The sequence below is a fragment of the Phalacrocorax carbo genome, chromosome 7, assembly GCF_963921805.1.
Source record: "Phalacrocorax carbo chromosome 7, bPhaCar2.1, whole genome shotgun sequence".
NCBI classification, from domain to species: Eukaryota; Metazoa; Chordata; class Aves; order Suliformes; family Phalacrocoracidae; genus Phalacrocorax; species Phalacrocorax carbo.
In genome coordinates this window covers 23,003,034-23,021,461 of record NC_087519.1, presented here as the reverse complement: position 1 = coordinate 23,021,461, position 18,428 = coordinate 23,003,034, and the positions used below count along the sequence as shown (strand labels likewise).

Genomic DNA, 18,428 nt, shown 5'->3' with positions numbered 1-18,428 from the left:
TTGTTGCCCTATTTTATTAATAGTGCAGTTGTTGTGTATGGCTATGCGTGCTGAACGTCCCCCCAGGGCTTTCCAAATTAGGTGAAGGAAAATCACTATACCTGATTCTGATTACGAAACAACGGTGTCCTTCATTTCAACATCAGTAGTTTATTTCATGGGTTATTGAGTCTACAAAGTATTAAGAGTGGACAGAAACACAATTATACTCAAGGCAACAATGCCAAATTATTTTTTAGCTTCTATAATATTTTTAGATATGAGCAGACTTTTGCTTTTGGAGTGTTTCTGTTTTAATTGCAGCTATATGGGAAAATGCTGCATGTCTTCGGACTCCAGCACAGATACAATTAAATCAGTTGTGTCTAATAATGAAAGCAGGAAGTGGTAACAGTATTTTCTATAAGGCAAATAAAGAGGTAACATGAGCAAATACAGATATGAGCAGTTGTAGAATGATCAGAGTTAATGTTAACGTCTATCTTTTTATAGAGAAGTTTGTTTATATAAAAGAACAGGCAGACCAAAAGTGAGCCCATCCTGGAACCTTTTCTCCAGGAGTGACCAAAAGCAGAATCGAGGAGCAGAGAAGAGTGTTGTCCCAAGTTCTCTGTGTCCAAAAGTTTGTTTCTCTGGGACTTCTTGACTCCACAGTGGTTTCTGTGTATTTACTAATTCAGCTTCTCTTCCATGAAACTCTGTCAGCATCCTCTTCAACCCAAGTCAGCTTTTATCTTTGTCCGCTTGATATTATGGATGACTCTACAAATAAATTTTATGTGAAAAATCACCATGTTCTCTGTTTTGAACCTGTTATATGTTAGCATGATTTGTTGCCTATAGCTGTACTGCCTGAAAGAGTGGGTAATGAGTGTCCACCAGCCCCCTCTGTCCCACTCCTCATTTTCTAGGCTTTTGCTGTGTTCTCCCTTGTTCATCTCTTTCCAGATTCAAAAGGCACAGAAATGATTAGACCTTTTTTTTGTGGAAGCTGTTTCAACCTTCAGTGCCCTTTTCTGAACTTTTTTCTAGGTTTCTTTTCTCCTACATGCTTTTAAAATAGGAGGTAGAAGGGACCAAAATTGTATCCCAAGATGCAAGGGTGTAATTACTAGCATTTGACTGACTTTTTGGCTCATTCTGAGCACTGAGGTGACATTTTTGGGGTAGACTGATCGTGGTGGCATCAGTCTGCTTGGAGCTATCATTTTGCTTATAGAGGCAGGATCACTTTTCCCATGTGTGTAACTTTATCTACCATTAATTTCATCTCTCACTTGAACATCCAGGCACAAAATATCCTGACGTTTTTCTGCAGTTCTGTACTATCAGATCTTGTCTGTGCTAACATTTGTCACTTCTCTTCTCATCCCCCTTTCATCACTTAGAAACATATTGAGAAGTGGGGGTCTTGGCACATGCTGTGGTAGAGCTCCGCACGTTGCCTTGTGCCACAGACGTTCCTCCCTTCTCTTTCCTTTCTTTTAACCAGTTGTTTACTCAGGCAAGGGCTTCCCCTCATTGTTTTATTTCTTAAGAGCAGGTTTGTGAGCAGGATTTGCCTTTAAAAAGTGAAAAATACCTATTATTCCTCCATGTATCTATGAATTCCATGCTTTATTGCAGCTTCAGTTTATTTGCCTAATCCAGGTTTCTGACTTATCACTTGACATTTCCAGTAGTTTCTCAAACAGGTCACCTTTTAATTACTGGCATCAAATTTCCCATCTCACAGTATCGAGGAACTTTTGAGAGGTTACAGCCAACTCTAAGTCATGCAACCGTTGCATTCCCAAGTTCCTTGAGAAATCCTGGGCGAACAGCATCTAACCCTGACCACACGCTGCTGTTCGTTATGTCCAACTCTTCCATAATCCCTCTCTCGACACTTCAGTTTGAGAGTTCCTGAAAGTCCCTGTTACAGGGTATCACGGAAACTCTCGTCTTCCTTCCACTCAGTACAAATGCAACGATGTTAGTTGTGTGGCCTTATCTTTTTCTGTCATACCCTGACCATCTGCCAACTGTACAGTTTCTCCAAAGGGCTTCCAGCTCCTTATTTGTTTGCAGAAGAGTTTCTTATGAGTTGTGATGTAATTTTCAAGTTTTCCTGAAGTACTTTCTGGCCCACCTTACGTTTTGACATTTAACCTATTGAAATTTATTTGCTACAGCTTTCTGAAGGATGTTGTCTTGCTGCTTAGAATCTTATAACCCTGCTGCTTAACTGTGCTGTTCTCCTCTTCAATCTCTCAAATCTTTCCAGATGAAAGATACACATTCTCTTCTTGTGTTTCCTTGTTGTGGTGTCTGTAAGCAATCTCCATGTGTCCTGCAGAGATTTCATTCTAAGCTTCCTCTGGCTTCTTTTTAACAAGCTTCCACATCTTTATGTAGGTGTTTGCTCCTAATCTATGTATGTTACCGTGGTTTGTTGCAGGATGGGCTCTTCAGATATTACAATTTGAACCAAGGTTTACTTGCTGCTCATAAGGACTGCTTGCTTTCTCATGGTCTTCCTGATCTATAGGAAGCAATCCCATATCGCAGCTAGAAATGTAGTGTCTGCATCACACCCTGATGGAGGGCACTTCCTTTGCCACAGGCTATGCCTTTCCTATCGAAGCATCAGCCCATAGGAAATGCATTTTATTTGTTGACCTGGTTAAGTTCTTAATCTGATCTGAGTCTAAGCTTACTTTGACATAAAAACAAACTGTGCACATGGTGAGATATCTGTATATGAATATATTTATACTCGGGTATCCTTTCCCCTGTCCTGCTGATTGTCTTTCACCAAGTTTGCAATATATGCATATAATTATTAATCAGTCCTCGAGAAACCCACCACTTATTGTTAGGTTGTCTGAAAGTAGGCACCAACTGCATAAAACAAATAAGGGGCGGGGCGGGTGGGGGGAAGCTTACGTTTATTTCATTTCCTCCTCTTAACCGGTGTTCTTGCTTTTCAAAGGACATAGCACTTAATCCCTACGTCTGGTGATTTCAGAATCAGTTGAGTTGGCAAGAGAGAGGAAACGTAAATCCTCCTTGTCTCTGTTTCCATTGTGGGGTAGTGGGAGAGGGGTATTTAGGGGTATTTACTTAAGCACACTCCAGCATACCTTTCAGTTTTCCCAGGGCCACCTTAACTTTATGCACTCAGGAGTGAGTGTTTTTGTAGGTATTGTTGTGGCTGGTGCGCGTTATTTGCTGGACCAGTCTGGAGCCCTGTTGTGCTGCTTCCCTGTCCTTGTGCTTTGCTGGAGCCTCCCCTTCCTGCCAGGGAACCCTTATCTGTGCCTTTGAGATAATATTTGTGAGTCTGAAGTGCTGGAACAAGGGTTTCCTTGGTCTCGGGTTCTCTCTTTGCATTGCCTTTTTGACTAATGGACTTTGACTGTCGTGACCAGCAAGTTGCTACAGCTGGTAAAGAACTATCGAAGAATGGAGGTTTAGAAGCCGAAGCTGTCTTTGTGATGCACTTCACCTCTTCAGTCACCCAGGGACATGTTCCCTCCAAGGTTTTCCTGTCACAGAAAATCATGATAACAAAAATGACAGCTAGAATTTTAAATGTGTGTTCCTAGAATATAGCATGTAAATTAAAGATTTTATTTTGAAAATTACTGAATGTCATCTCTTTCCTTAGAGTTTATGGGAAGTGCCTGTAAGTGTATTTTTTATTTAGATACCTGTGATAGGTGAAGACCTGAATAAAAAGTGAGTTTGTTGGTTTTGTATTTTCAACACAAAGCTCCTAAGCTGGTCACTGTCTGTCATAAAGTACCTCTGGTAGAATTTTGCAGTTACTTAATTATTATAGTGTCTCTAGCCAGACTAGTCTGTACTTAGGTAATGAATGATAGCGGGAGAGTAGTTGTGTATGGAAATACAGTACCTGAGACAGTATATAGAAATTTTGGAGTTGTAATTCCTTTAATGTTTCCAGTCCCCAGTGCTCCACCGCAGAATCTAACGCTGGAGGTACGGAATTCCAAGGTAAGATGTGGAGAATTTCCTGTTGGTAGCAGGTAAACAAAAGGTTGGTGGGTCTCAGATCAACCAAAATTCAGAGCTGCTTTGGGTTTCTTTTCTACCATGCTGCTTTTCAGCTATTTGTGTGTGAGTTGCCCAACACGAGAATATCTGAACATTGGGCTTGAAGCGCTAGAAACTCCAGTCCAGTTGTGGATCGTACGTAACAGAATGCTTGTACCAAATGTACCAAATTGCCACCAAAGTGGCAATGTACCAAAGCATGGAGGCTAATTATGAAAGAGCTTTAATCAGACACAAAAGCCTGAAGCACCAGAGCTTGAATGTGTTCCTGATGATTAACTATTGTTTCCAGTGTGCGTGCACACACGCGCACATTTATGGTGCCCTGGGCACTTCAAAAGGGAAAATTATGTATTTAGTCATTGCAACTTCAGTGATTATGATGGGAGAATTTTTTAAAAAGCCTTTTCCAAATACCTTTTTCTACTGCCTGTATGGTTAAAAATAAATAACTTCCTGCACAAAAGCTACAGTTCAGGTAACTGCTCCCCTTTAGAGAAAATACCCGTTCTTACAGATCCTCAAGTAAACAGTATCTTAAGCTAACCTGAAGAAAATGAAAGGGAAACCCAGGGGGCCATTTGTGAAATTGGAATCAGAAGCTCTAATAGGATTGAAACATTTTGAGGTGAACTTCTATAGGCACATGTTCAGCTGCTGCTGAATCATGTTTTTTTACTTTTTACAGGTAGCCTGTGTTCTGCTATATGAAAAAGCAGTGATTTCTCTATGCATTTTTTTTATCTTGTGTTTCATGACGTTTTAGCACTAAAGTAATTTCTTTTGCTGGGAGGCGATGACTTTGTAACAACCTTCTACCTTCCACAGAGCATCATGCTACACTGGCAGCCTCCTCCTGCAGGGACACACAGTGGACAAATCACTGGCTACAAAATTCGCTACCGTAAAGTGTCCCGCAAGAGTGATGTAACAGAGAGCATTGGTGGGACCCAGCTTTTTCAGCTAATTGAAGGTGAGCTATTACTTGCATCGTTTATAATCAGAAGGGGTTTTTAGGTGCTTTTAGTGGGCTGAGGCTCAGAGACATGTTTACCTAAGATTCTTGCCTTGGAAGAAAAAAAATGAAAATGCTTAAAATGAGTGCCTGCAGGTTATGAGGTAGTGTGGTCTGGCTCATGGTAACTGAAGTCTAGTGACCTGTTTTCTAATCCTAGTTTTGCCATTGATTTGCTGAGTGGATTGGACAAGTCCTTTAAAACCTTTATAAAAGGCACAGGGGTTGCATGGATAAGATGGTCCTGAGCTTGTCGTGCCTGCCCAAATGCCAGAAATAAACATATGTAGAAGGATGCCAAAAAAATGCGGTCTGGCTGGGTGTTTGGCAGCTTCCCCGGTTTGCACGTGGATACTGTGTAGATGTGCTCTGTCTTGCAATGTACCCCAACAAGCCCAGCTCAGAGTCCTGTGAACTTCTTACCTCAGGCATGTTGCGAATCATCCCATCTAGTTTCACTGACATCAACCTTTTTCCTTCTTTCTGGCGTGAATGTAATATATCCTCTCATTATTTGGTATGCTTAAAAAATCCAATCTAGTACATTACTTAGTATAACTTATATGTTGTTACCAGAACTAGAATTTTGTTTAGCAGAAATAAACAGTACACGAGAACAGGAGCAAGACTGTGTTTTGTTCACTTTTTAAAATCTCTGTAAATGACAAGAAATTGTGCCTCTCTAGAAAACAAATATGTACTTTTTAACAGGATGTTTTGATTTGTTATCAGAAACTCCAGCTATGACTCAGTAAATTTCATTTTTCTCCCAGAGTAGGAGTTGATATGTGCCTGTAACTAGAGTATATTTTTGCCAGCAACAAAGCCTGTTTAAGAAGTTCCATGTATCAGAACTTGAGTGAATTCTCATACTGCTTTGATGATTGATTATACACTCTTACATACAGTAAAACTGTTTGCACAGTTTGGTCGCTTGCTGTTTATACACCAAGGTTTAGTTACAGACGTGGGTGGTTCTGTACTTACTAATACCCAGAAATTAAAGCTGGCTGCTAACAGTACCTCACAGACTCTTCCAGTGGCCCACAGGGACAGTCTGCAGAGTGTCACAGCCCTGGGTGTCTCCGGTCACAGTTTAGCTGTTGCTGTTACACCCTAATTGGTGTCAGCTTCCTTACCGGAGCTGCGCTGCGGGTAGTGCTGTTCCCATTCCTAACTTCATGTTATGCTCCAGCGGCAGTGGTGGGGTGAAAGGCTTTTTACCTTCAGGTTATGCCTGTATTTTAATTAGGAACTATGATTCCTGTGCTCACAGCTGGAATCCCTGTGTTGATATCTTGGATACTCTTTGTCTCTTAGGTCTTGAGCGAGGTACAGAATACAGCTTCCGAGTAGCTGCCTTGACTGTTAATGGTACTGGACCAGCTACTGACTGGATATCAGCAGAAACATTTGAGAGTGATCTGGATGGTGAGATCATAGTAAAAGTTAGACTGCCTTTCTTAAAGGCAAACCTGATTTTGTTCAATTGTTTTTACTGTATTCTAATTATACAATATGCTTTATTTATTAAGTGAAATAAATTTCTATTTTAACACAAAATTATTGCGATGTCAATTAAATGGCTTGAAATTAAACCCAGCTTCTACACTTTCTAGTACTGTAAGTCAGCCCTGTTTTTTCTGCTAAGAAATACCCAATTATGAATTACAATGTTAGTGTTTCAGTATTTAAATAACAATATAAGATTGGTATAATAATAATAATAATCATGGCTCAATTTTTATATTGTAATAAAATTCATCGTATTTATTATGCCAGGTTTATGTGCTATGAAATGGAGGTAGGAGGACTGTTTGCCTTGAGGGAAGTAAAATAGTGATTATGTATTTATGTAGCACCTAAGTTATGCTGCTGAAATCATTGAAGTAGACCTTGAAGAGTTCAGAGCGATGACTGGACATTTATTGGGAGATACCGTGTGCAGATTCACTAGATGTAGTCCTGTTTGCTGCAGTATGTAGTACTAGTGCCCGCACTGTGGTTGCAGACCTGGAGGTTGTAAACCTTGGTGAATGTGAGAGAGATGCCACAGGAGGAAAGAAACAGTGGAAAACACTGTATCACCCCTAGACGTTTCCAGTCTTACTGCTGTATTTCATGGGTAGCATGCTCTCTTAAAATACTTTTCCTGGATTTTGTTGTTGTTGCTTAGCTTCTTTTTCTAAAGAGAACCCCCAGTAATTGTTATCTTCCCACTTCAGAAGAAAAGGGAAATTGATTTTATTTTCAGTACTGAGCACCTCCCAGAATCTGTTGAAAAGCAATTGAAAATGAAGAAAAGTGCTGTTTTTTAAATGATGGCTGAGGCAGATCTCTTTGGAACTGCCTGCATGGAGCTGGTGGCTCTGGGTAGGTTGTTCCTGTTTCAGAAAAGTGTTTAGTGACTGCTGTCGCACACGACTTAGCTTACACTTTTTGCAGGCCAGTCTCCCTCTTGGCCTTGTTGAAGTAGCTGGAAGGTCATTCTGGCTTAATGCCGCAGGATCCAGTAATGTCTTTCACATCTCTGCAACTTGAGATTCAGTTATGCTGGAAGACAGAATAATAGAAGAGCTTCAATATTTGCTCTGCACTTTTGGAAGACTGCTCAACAGTCAGCTGATTAAAGCCCTTGAGAGCCCATGCTTCAGTCTTTGTATTAGGCAAAGTTGATGCTCAAATTAATACTTGTCGTCTTATTTCTTGCTCTGTTGCTGTTAACTCTATGTTAACAGTAGAATTTGATTTTGTGTTAATTAAAAAGTACTTTTCGGAGGTAAAATGACATGCATCTGTGTGTCTGTCTTCCGCTAACTGGATACGATGCAACCCTGCAGCTTTGGGAAACCAGTAGTTCCCTAGACTGCAATGAAAATGTGTTCTGCTTTTGAATTAGAGTTATCAATCCTTTGCCAGAGCGGTAGCATCAGGATTAAGGTTAAATAGGGCAGGAGGAGGAAGAAGAAAAGAACCTTTTAATTCTGCGTTGATTTTGTTGACTTTTTTTTTTCAAATTGGAATGTTGTGATCCTTGCAGGAAATCTAGCTTTTTTTAACGCTTGTTCTTTCCACTTAATAGTGGAAAGTAATAAAAATTCACAGTCAGGACAATGTAACATGGTATTCATATCATTCTGCATACATGTATGAGATATTTGTCTATGTGCGTACTGGAAAGATGCATATCTCTCACTTTTCTTTCTTTAGTAAGCTCATGTGGATAATTTTGATACCATGCAAATGTATTTACAGCTCATCTTTTAATTTTCCAGGTTCAACAGACATGTACAGCATAATTCCTTTCTATTCCATGGCTGCTTTTTGAATTTAAACAGAAAATATTTCACTTTATAGTGTCATCAACGTGACTGGGAGCCAGACTTACAATTTAGTGTAATTTTGCAGAGTTAGTGTAAGTCCCACAAGGAGCACAGATGCAAGAGGTTCAACAATTGGGCAGAGTTTATCCCTGTTGCACTAACTTCTGTGCAGTTCAAAATGTCATCTCTTTTTGCAATTCTGTAGCTTTTCTGTATTTAATAGTTGTGAACTTTAATTGATCAGCTGGGTCAGCTGGAGACTATAAACTCCCTGAGCTAGCACGCCAATGGCGTATTATGATCCAAATAATCCTGTTGTGGTGTTTTATTAAATGTCTTTAGATAAATGCAGCATGTTTCATTAAAATTAAATCCCTGCAGGAAGCAGAACTCTCTGAACTGATTTTATTTTAGAGTGGAGAACGCAGCTTACTATTGCACAGAATTATTCATAAGCTGTCAACATACGGCAGGCTCCAGTGGCCTGACAAAAGTACTTATTTAATTTTTGAGAAGTTAAAATAAAGGTATGGACGTTAGTATGTACAGTTGTGCTTTTAGGTTGCTTTTCAGTTGTAATCAACGTTGGGGGAAAATCCTTTTAGTAAAATTATTGGGAGATTACAGTGACAAATTGTGGAAATCCTGTTCTTGAGGATCCAAATTCCATCTCTGTTGGGTGGTGACTAGATTTGTGTTGCGTGTCGGGGTTAGGATTCAAGTGATTGATACAGACTCTGAGTATTTTTTGAGTCCCTGGTATGGTTGTGTAGTCTCTGCATATATTTTGTGAACTATGTTAGAGAGACTCAAGAATTTAAACAGTGACAAGTGTAAGACAACTCACAAGAAACCTTTGCAGCATGTGCAATATCCAGTTTACTGACAATTCTTAGAGCTTTGGAATATTCTACTTAATCCAACAATGAGCTCCAGAACCTTTCTATCATCAGTGTTTTTCAATATTATTATTTTAATGCCCACAAGTAAGTAATACGATGGAACTAAAAGTAGATTGCTTTGTGGAGGGGAAGGACGTGATAAAATTAATGCGTATTTTGAAAGATAACAAACTGGAAAGAACACACACAAACATCAAAAAAGTCTGCCTTGAAGCACTTCTAATATTTTCTTCAGTATGACTGTCCTTTTTTTTAATAAGAGGATCTCTTAAAATATATTTGTATACAAAACTGTGTTAATTTTCTTCTGCTTATTAGAGTTCTTTGCTCTCCCTTGTACAATAAAGTGCTCTCCTTTGGAGCGTGCTCATTTCAGTACAGACGCAGAGTAGACGTGCTACATTTGACCTTACTGGCTCACAGCTCTTCATGTAATTATCTTTATTTAAGACAAGTCTTTTAAATCCATTGTTTTTCGTTAACAGAAACTCGCGTTCCTGAAGTTCCAAGCTCCTTACATGTCCGTCCACTTGTCACCAGTATCGTAGTAAGCTGGACTCCACCTGAAAACCAGAACATTGTGGTGAGGGGCTATGCTATAGGGTATGGCATTGGCAGCCCTCACGCACAGACAATCAAGGTGGACTATAAACAAAGATACTACACCATTGAAAACTTAGGTAAGTGAATTAACAGCAGTGCCCGAGTTTTACCTCTCATTTCTGTTGCTGTTTTCTAATTATGGTATTATAAATAAATAAAACTACGCACATGTTTGTAAGAGGATCTTTTTCTGTATTTGATATTACAGTGGATGCCAAACTGTCGATAAAGTACAAATAATCTCAATTTTGTGCTGACAGAGAAAGAGGCAGAAGAGTAAAAAAAAAAAAACCAAACTCAGAATCCAAAATTCACCGAGTTTGAAGCATAGTGCATTTTGATTTGATGTTTTTCCTTCAATGGTTATTAGAAAAACTTTCATGCTGAGCATCATTCCCTTGTTCTCCTTCTGGAGCTGCGGAACAGGTGGCTTCAGGCAAAAAGGAAGCTAAAATGTCACCAAGGCTCAGTGGCATCTACTTTAAAAGAAAAATATAGAACTGCTCCTCCACAGAACTCTCTGTGGTAGGTAAGATAGCCTGAAAGCAAATATTAGCATCGTGTGCTATTGGGAAATTCCACAAAACTGGAGATTTGGATAGTATTATCGTAGGGCAACTTAAAGTGTTAATTTTAAAATGTTTTTCCATGCTACTATTTTGACTGTACTTAAAGTAGATTTGCTGTGACTATAGACTTCTGCTGTATGAGAACTACTGACCGCTAGAAGGTGGTCTGTATGGAGTTTCTCAATTCAAATTTAGTCTAGTTATGTTTTTCAGTTAAAAAATAGAATACTGGACAAAGAAAATGGAGAAGCAGAAAATAGGATTTGCTAACAGTTTGCACTAAACACATATATTTTTTTCCCCTTCAGACCCAAGCTCTCACTATGTCATAACTCTGAAAGCATTCAACAACGTTGGTGAAGGAATCCCTCTCTACGAGAGCGCAGTGACCAGGCCTCACTCAGGTAAAGGCGAGGGGCTGCTTTGAAGTTATGGACAGCTGGAAGTTGTTAACACGACTCTGCACAACAGCTGAAAACGTGATGATATGTAATATAAGAGTGGTGTTTTTCAGTGTCATCAAGTATGCTCCATTTCTTCAACTGATTGGCCTTACTGTTTCAGTGATTGCCTTGCATGTTTCATCCATTTAATAAACCAACTTAAATAGGTTTCATTTTTAAATTACAAAACTTGTCTTTCAAGTACTTATAGTTGTTCTTAGTCAAAAAATTACCATTACATTAGCACAAATTGTGTGGGTGCAATTCTGAAGGTATTGCCCTTATTTTGTTCTTTATGGAAAAGTATAGGGTTTTTTTTTGTGTTTTGCACTGAGATTTTGAACATGATGCCTACATTTTCTTTATCTAAGTCTCAGTCTGCAGTTACTTGCACTAAACAAGTTCTTAGCAATTCTTTTTTTGTCTTGTAATCCATTAATAAAAGCTTTCAAGTAGAGAAACTTGTTTGCAAGTGACCTATTGCTATGCTATGGCTCACTGTGCTCCCTACTAGACTGTTGACTTCGCTATTTTGTGCAGATGTTAACACTTCTGTTTGGTTTAGTCTCTGAAGAGCAGGAATTCTTACAGGTTTTCTAGAGGACATTGGAATTGCAGTTTCTTCAGTTACTGCAAATTTGTGTGATATTTGGAACTCGATTGCCATTAACATTCTTTAAAAGGTGATGGGAGGTCCCTGTAACTCTTACACAGTGGCATTTACCCATCTAGAATTTGTCCAGCTCTTTCCTCCTCATTATTTTCTGGAAGAGGAATCAGTAGACATCGCAGCAAATAAAATTACTGTATGTTTGGTGTTCTTAGGCCATGGTTGAATGCACTGAACACTAATACAATTAGATATGTATATATTGTATGTTGTCTTAATGTCTTAAGAAGCCAACGTGATGCAAGAGTAATTTTATTAGCCAGTCTTATGTCACCTATTAACTCTGGCTTTTCTCTCTTTTTCTCCATTTCTCACCTTTCATTTCATTGTACAACCCTGCATTTCCCCTTTTTTGTTTTTTGTTTACATTAAAATGCCACCTTCTCCCTTTTTAATTATAATACACAACTTTTTACCCATCAATTCCCTAGACACTTCCGAGGTTGATTTGTTTGTTATTAATGCTCCATACACTCCAGTGCCAGATCCATCTCCCATGATGCCACCGGTGGGAGTTCAGGCTTCCATTCTGAGCCATGACACCATACGGATCACTTGGGCAGACAACTCTCTGCCGAAGAACCAGAAGATCACAGATGCTCGCTACTACACAGTTCGCTGGAAAACCAATATTCCTGCAAATACGAAGTACAAGGTATTGGAGTTTCAACAACACTAACACAGCTGTGTTATTTCAGTGAGAAGTTGTTTCATGTTCAAGTCAGGGTTAAGTGAAAGCTGAGAGTAAAGGCAAGCGCTTAGAAAATGGTATGGAGGTGTGCCTGGTTCCGTTTGAGATGCCTGGACTGCTCAGTACATCAGTGCTGCTCAGTTAAACCACCGCTGCAAAGACTCTTCTGGATGTTATGGGAGCCGTTGGTTTTGTGGTCTTTTTTGCTTATGTGTGTGAAAGATTGAGACGGGGTGTTGTGTGTGAGTGAATGGAAGAGCTGGCTCGGCGTGGGGGGGAGGTAGATGCTTCCAGAGTTATGTTCTGCTGTGGAACCGTGGACACGGTGACAGTGTTATCCTTTCTGCTTCACCCTAAGATGATCGTTTTGTATGACAGATGTGGGCTTACCTTTAGAGGAGCCAATAATGTATTAGTAATGTATGTGTTACTAATGGCTTCTCTCTAGTTAGCAGAAGAACCTGAATTTGTGGGGTGAGTCATGCAGGGAAAATATTTACCCTGATGGTTTTAAGTTTCCTTTTACAACCTTTTCTGTTCATAGGAAGTTGATAGTGAACCTTTCCTTTGGGAACTGAATGGGTCCAAAATATATAACAATAACTTCATGATGTTCCTGCCTTCCGTGATTTTCATCTACTGTTTTGATTTGGACACTAGCTTTGGGGTTCAGTTTATTAGTTTGGATTTTTGTTTTTTAATTTTCAGAGTTATCTGGAGGCCTCCAAAATGCTGACTGCAAGTTTCACATTTGAAATGAGACCCAAAGGAAATGGTTGTTAAAATATCCAGCTAGTGGAGCTCCCTTTATGCTCCTACAGAGCAATCTTGTTACAAGCCAGATTTTTTATTTTTAAATTGAAATGAAAAGATGTGTGTTCTTCCTCTAAAGGCAAGTTATTTATGAACGCACATTCCTGAGTCATGTGCAGAGGATGTCTCAGGAGTGATTTATATAATGCTGCAGTTTGATCAGTTAAATGCTTAAAAAAACCCCACCCTCACTGGTAAATGAAATAGTCCCACCGTTCTCGGTGCTGGTGGCCAGTGCTCAAGTAGTTTTATTGTGGATGAAAATGATTTGTAATGATGGAATAGAGCTCATAATTGCTTATTGTAAAAAGCATTTGCCTAAAAGGATGTAAGTTTGAGAACATTTGCTTTAATTTTTAACCCATGGTGTTTGCCTCCAAACACCTCACGTCCTGCTTTTCTTTCTTTGTTTCAATCATGAATTCTGAACCTACAATAAGAATTGATAATTTTAAGAAAGGCAAAACCTCTTTTCAGCAGTGCTGTTCAATTAGCTGCTGCATTTCAGTCCAGTTTTTGGTAACAATTTAATTAAGTATGAGCTAGTATATTGTTTATCGTAGCCATCGCTACCAGCTTTGTTATTTATTGCATGGTTTGAGGCCGTTCACCCAGCTGCGTTGAAGCTTCTTCGTTATGCAGCCATGCACAGAGAAATCTCTCTGTGTCAGTTCTCTGCTATCCAAAGCTACATCTGTTCAAACCAGCATTGCTTCATCCATCCCTCTCGTCAGAAAATTGGATGTTGGTATAGTTCATTCACATTTTCTATGTTTGCTCCCCCATTCTATGCTGACATTCACAAACTCTTATTAAAGAAGAGGCTTCAAATACAGGTGAAGAGATTCCATCTCAAGGAGCCTTACTTTCTTGATTTTGTATAGGAGTTGTGTCAATCTAGAGCATATAAACAGAGGAACAGATGTGGTACAGTTCCTGAATCTAAAATACTCTGCCGTGCTTTGAACTGTGCAGTTCCACTAAAGCTGATCAGAGCGCGTTTTTTCAAAGAACCTTTGGAGGTGGAGCAGACCTGCACCACTTGCAGGCTACCTGTGATTTATCAGTGTGCTCTCAAGCATAAGCTAAAATATTAAATCTTAACTTAGATCTTTTAGAACTGTGTAAAAGAAAAATAAATTTTACAGGGTAATATTTATGAAGCTTATTTCTAGTAGGTGAGCAGGGTTTTGTACCATGGGATACGCTGAGATCTCAAAAACAGTAAGTGGTGTTAAAAAATGAAGAAAGCAGAGGAGTGTGACGCTCCAATTTAGCCTTTCATTTGTCATTTACATCCAATACGATGTGCAGTGAAAGCAAAAGATACCATTTTCAAAGCCATAGATGAAAAATATAACTTGCGCCTGTAAAAGGGACTCCAGCTGCCACATATGACTGCAGCTAGGGGCAAAAATGGACTATAAACAGAATTGAATGCATCAGTGGTGTTAGGAATTTCCATAGGTATTCTGGAGAGGAAGAGAAACAGTGTACTTCTCAGGGTAAGTGAGGTTGTAATGCAGGATGCTACGAAAAGATTTCTCCCTGTTGGTACATAATTGTCCAGGCCAAAGGTCTTTGCAGCTTCTACTGGAGCATCAGCTATTTCCTGATGTCCCTGAGACACACTGCGAAGAGCCGGGAGACAATGTTACTTGGCACTTTGAGAGCTGATGAAAAGCTCTTCTGAACATGTGGCTTCATGTTCGTACTGGGGAGGTTGTGCTCAATCAAGCTTTGTCAGTGAACTAGTGTTAAGAACTGTCCTGCCCCATGCTTAAATATTTGAACCATTCAGCCACAGTTGCATTTACTTTGAAACTACACTGAGTTTTGTATCAAGTAAACCTTTAAAAGTAGAGGAGGAGTTGATTTTAATTAGGTTTATGATGTCTTGATTCTCTGTCCAGCTCTGTGATGGCTAACTGGCAAAATGCACATCTGTGAACAAGCAAAATACTGTGTACGAATCTAAGTATCACTTGGCTTCAGTTTTTTTTAACTTTCACCTGGTGTAACAAAAAAGCTGTCTTTGATATTGGAGAAATAGGGGGTTTCTCTGCAGAATTTGGACTATGTTATTCATGGAGTCTTCAAGGAACATAGATGGCCTTTTCCTTGAAAAAGAATTAGCTAAAAACAGTTGTTTTCTGAAGGCAATAGTTATTAACACAGTTGTACGTCCCTGTCAAGTACTAAAATAACTAACTCTCTAATTCTGTGTTTAGATCGCTGTAGGTCAAGGTAAGGAATATACGTATGTGAGGATGTATTGTTTTTTCCCCGTAGGCCTCAAGCACTTCGTGTCTGTTCGTCATGTATAACAAATATCAGATACTTTAACTTAAAGGTTGAAAATGCTACCTAAATGGCTGAGTCACAAACCACGTGGTTTCACTGTGTGATCCTAGATAACCATTTTTTTCTGAAAAATATCTACATATTGATAAAGCTTCATTGTCTTCAAGTCTCTCAGTACCTGTACTTTCAGTTGAATATTTTTTTTCTAGTGTGTTAAAAATTTACTGAAAGTTCTAACAGGAATTTCGAAGACAGATACAGATTTCAGGGACGACTGTTATTGTTAGCCGCACTCCATTGTTTTCCCTAGCCAGATCAGTTAATGAAATGCTGTAAATTAAACCCCCCAAGTAGACGGTGATTTAGCCTGCTGCATAACAAGTGTGCCCTGGATCTTGTATTGCTTTTTTAAAATTTATAATCGACTGCTATTAAATGCTCTTCTGATTGCAGAAAGAATTTCTGGTTTAGGATAATACAACTGCACACTAATACTTGATTAATGAATTTGCACGACAGAGCAAAAACATTACAGAATTAATGACCAGCGATGCTAATCTGTTCTAAGCACTTACCTGAGACAAGGGTGTTTGAGAGCTGGCGATCGATGGTTTTCAGTTCAGAAGTTACTGACACTTTGTTTTTCTTTCAGACTGCAAATGCAACCACTTTGAGCTATTTAGTGACTGGGTTAAAACCAAATACCTTGTATGAATTCTCCGTGATGGTGACCAAAGGTCGAAGATCAAGTACTTGGAGTATGACAGCACACGGAACAACTTTTGAATTAGGTACTCCTTCATGTCTTTCTGGAAGGGTGAACGCTCCTGATGGGATGAATAAAGTCAGGTCTGCCAGAATTCTGGAGGAGGGAAAGCATGTATTTAAAATGATTATGCTGATGAATGCTTGGTGGGGGCTTCTTTTCTTTACAGCTTAGTCAGAAATTCTGATTAAAAAACAACAACATACTTCAAAATTCAAAGGGATGATTGCATGCAAAAGAATTTACATCAAATTACAGAGAAGTCATGAATAATGTACCACAGTTCACAGACAGGAGAGAATAAAGAAGCGTACGTTTGAAACAGCTCAGAATTAGCACATTAATAGTAAATACAAAGAAAATAGTTTAGCAAATTATAATTAGTATTTGCTATAATTATGATAATTATTACAGAGTGAGGGAGTGCATGAGGCAAATGAGTAAAAAAAAAAAAATCCCAGTAGAAACCGGGAGAAGGTAGATCCAAATCAGACCTACACTCGTGTTCTTCAGCAGGAATTGCCATTGCAGTGCTGTCAGTGTGACACGCTCTCAAAGTACACAACAGAAAAGAGTTTGTAGCTACTGGGAGAAACCTGGGCCCACTGAGTAACTGTGAGGTCCAGGACCTGTCCCTCATTAGCTCTTTTTATCCTGCGGTGTTAAATGTGCAATTAAATTTACTGCTGCTTGTGCTTAGGTTTGTCGGTTTGAACAGTAAGGACAAGAGAGCCTATCCAAATTACCCTGCAGTTCTCATGGTAAATTAAAATACAGCAAAAAAAACAAGCATGCAAAGAATTGGTGAGATGATCCAAATATTCTATAACAAGGCATAAGAAAAAATAAAGCCAGGGTAAAATCAGAAAGCCTCTATCTTACTCTGAACTCCCATAAACCCTCTGTGAGCTTCAGTTGTTATAGTTTTTGGTGGGAACTCCATGATGTGGAGTCAGCTGCCCTTCTGACAGCACAGGTCTGGACTGAGGTTCCTTTCCCATCCCAATTTTTATGCCCATCCCATGTTAAAACAGTTTTGGTTTTTTCGATTTTTGCTGACACACATACAATTCTCATCTGTAACTCTACGCCAAGAGCAGGGACGGGGGAAGTTGCACAAAGTTTTTAGATTTTGAAACACAAAAGGTACAGGGGCAAAGGCAAGCCAGAGGCGGTCTCATTTCATTTAAATAGAAAATAAAATTCTAGTTGCGGTGGTTGTAAAGAGTATTTGCAAATATGACCTAAAAGCTTGGGAACTAAGAAGCAAATGAAAAAACAAAAAAGGCTAAATTTATTTTCTCATAACAGATCTTGTGATTTATATTACTCGCCAAATTCCTGAGTGTGTGACTCACTATTTTTGAATACTCATGAGTAGCAGCATTGTATAGGACTTGCTCCTCAGCTAATGCTGAAGAAAAATACGGGATACTGGGTTCAGTGTTGGTCTGTGAATTAGTAATCTCTTGAGGGCTAGTTCTGTGGGGTTTTTTTGTGTGTTGGGGTTTTTTTTTTCTCCTCTGAAGCTTGCTGTAGGGCCTTGAATTGTGCTTTGTCTGTACATTTCTGTTGAGCATGTTTTTAAATATTTGGATAACAGTTACAGTAACTCTTGAGCTTTTGCTGTCCCTAGTTTCCAACTATTTTTCTGCTCAGGGATAATAGGTAGCCATCTCAGAGGATGGACAGAGTAATTTCTAATAGGTAATATGTGTAAAGCTCTTCAAATGCAGAAAGCACTGTGTAAGCACTAAATATTACTATTCTAGTATTGAACATCCAAGGCGGATTTACTTTGCTAAAAGTTACCTCATTAGAAGTCTCATGTTTTTCATAATGTCTCATTGCAAACTGTGGCTGGTTAATGCACCTTTGGAGACATTGGCTCTGTGCATTTGAAAGCCATTAATCTAAGCCCCAGCTGGGTATTTTAGTTCACAGCGAGAAGGGTCTCAGATTTCAGTCTTCCACTGGAGCAACTTGTGCCATTTCCTGAACTTTAGGCAGGAGGAGGCTGGTGGGAGAAGGAAGCTCTCTCTCCTGCTTTCTTTCTCCCAGTCTTGCTCTCTTGCAACTCAAGGAAAAAGGTTGGACAATTGTGTTCAGCAAATATTTCTGGATTTCAAATGCTTCTGTGGTGCAGATTTCCTTGCAGCTTAGAAATAATTCTTCAGTAAAGTAAATCAGCAATTATGGAATATGATTCTAAATATCTGTTGCTGATTTACTTTGCTGATTCAGATTTAAGTGGCAAATGGGCGTTA

The 18,428-nt window shown here is 39.1% G+C and overlaps 1 protein-coding gene across 1 annotated transcript in view; it reads left to right on the top strand.

Annotated features, from left to right (window-relative positions):
- NEO1 (neogenin 1) overlaps positions 1-18,428 on the top strand; it is a 209,046-nt gene that overhangs the window by 168,174 nt on the left and 22,444 nt on the right. The window contains exons 12-18 of the mRNA XM_064455827.1: positions 3,953-4,002; positions 4,891-5,035; positions 6,398-6,508; positions 9,788-9,982; positions 10,783-10,878; positions 12,019-12,242; positions 16,048-16,186. Coding sequence (XP_064311897.1) covers positions 3,953-4,002; positions 4,891-5,035; positions 6,398-6,508; positions 9,788-9,982; positions 10,783-10,878; positions 12,019-12,242; positions 16,048-16,186 — 960 coding nt within the window. The remainder of the gene's footprint in view (positions 1-3,952; positions 4,003-4,890; positions 5,036-6,397; positions 6,509-9,787; positions 9,983-10,782; positions 10,879-12,018; positions 12,243-16,047; positions 16,187-18,428) is intronic.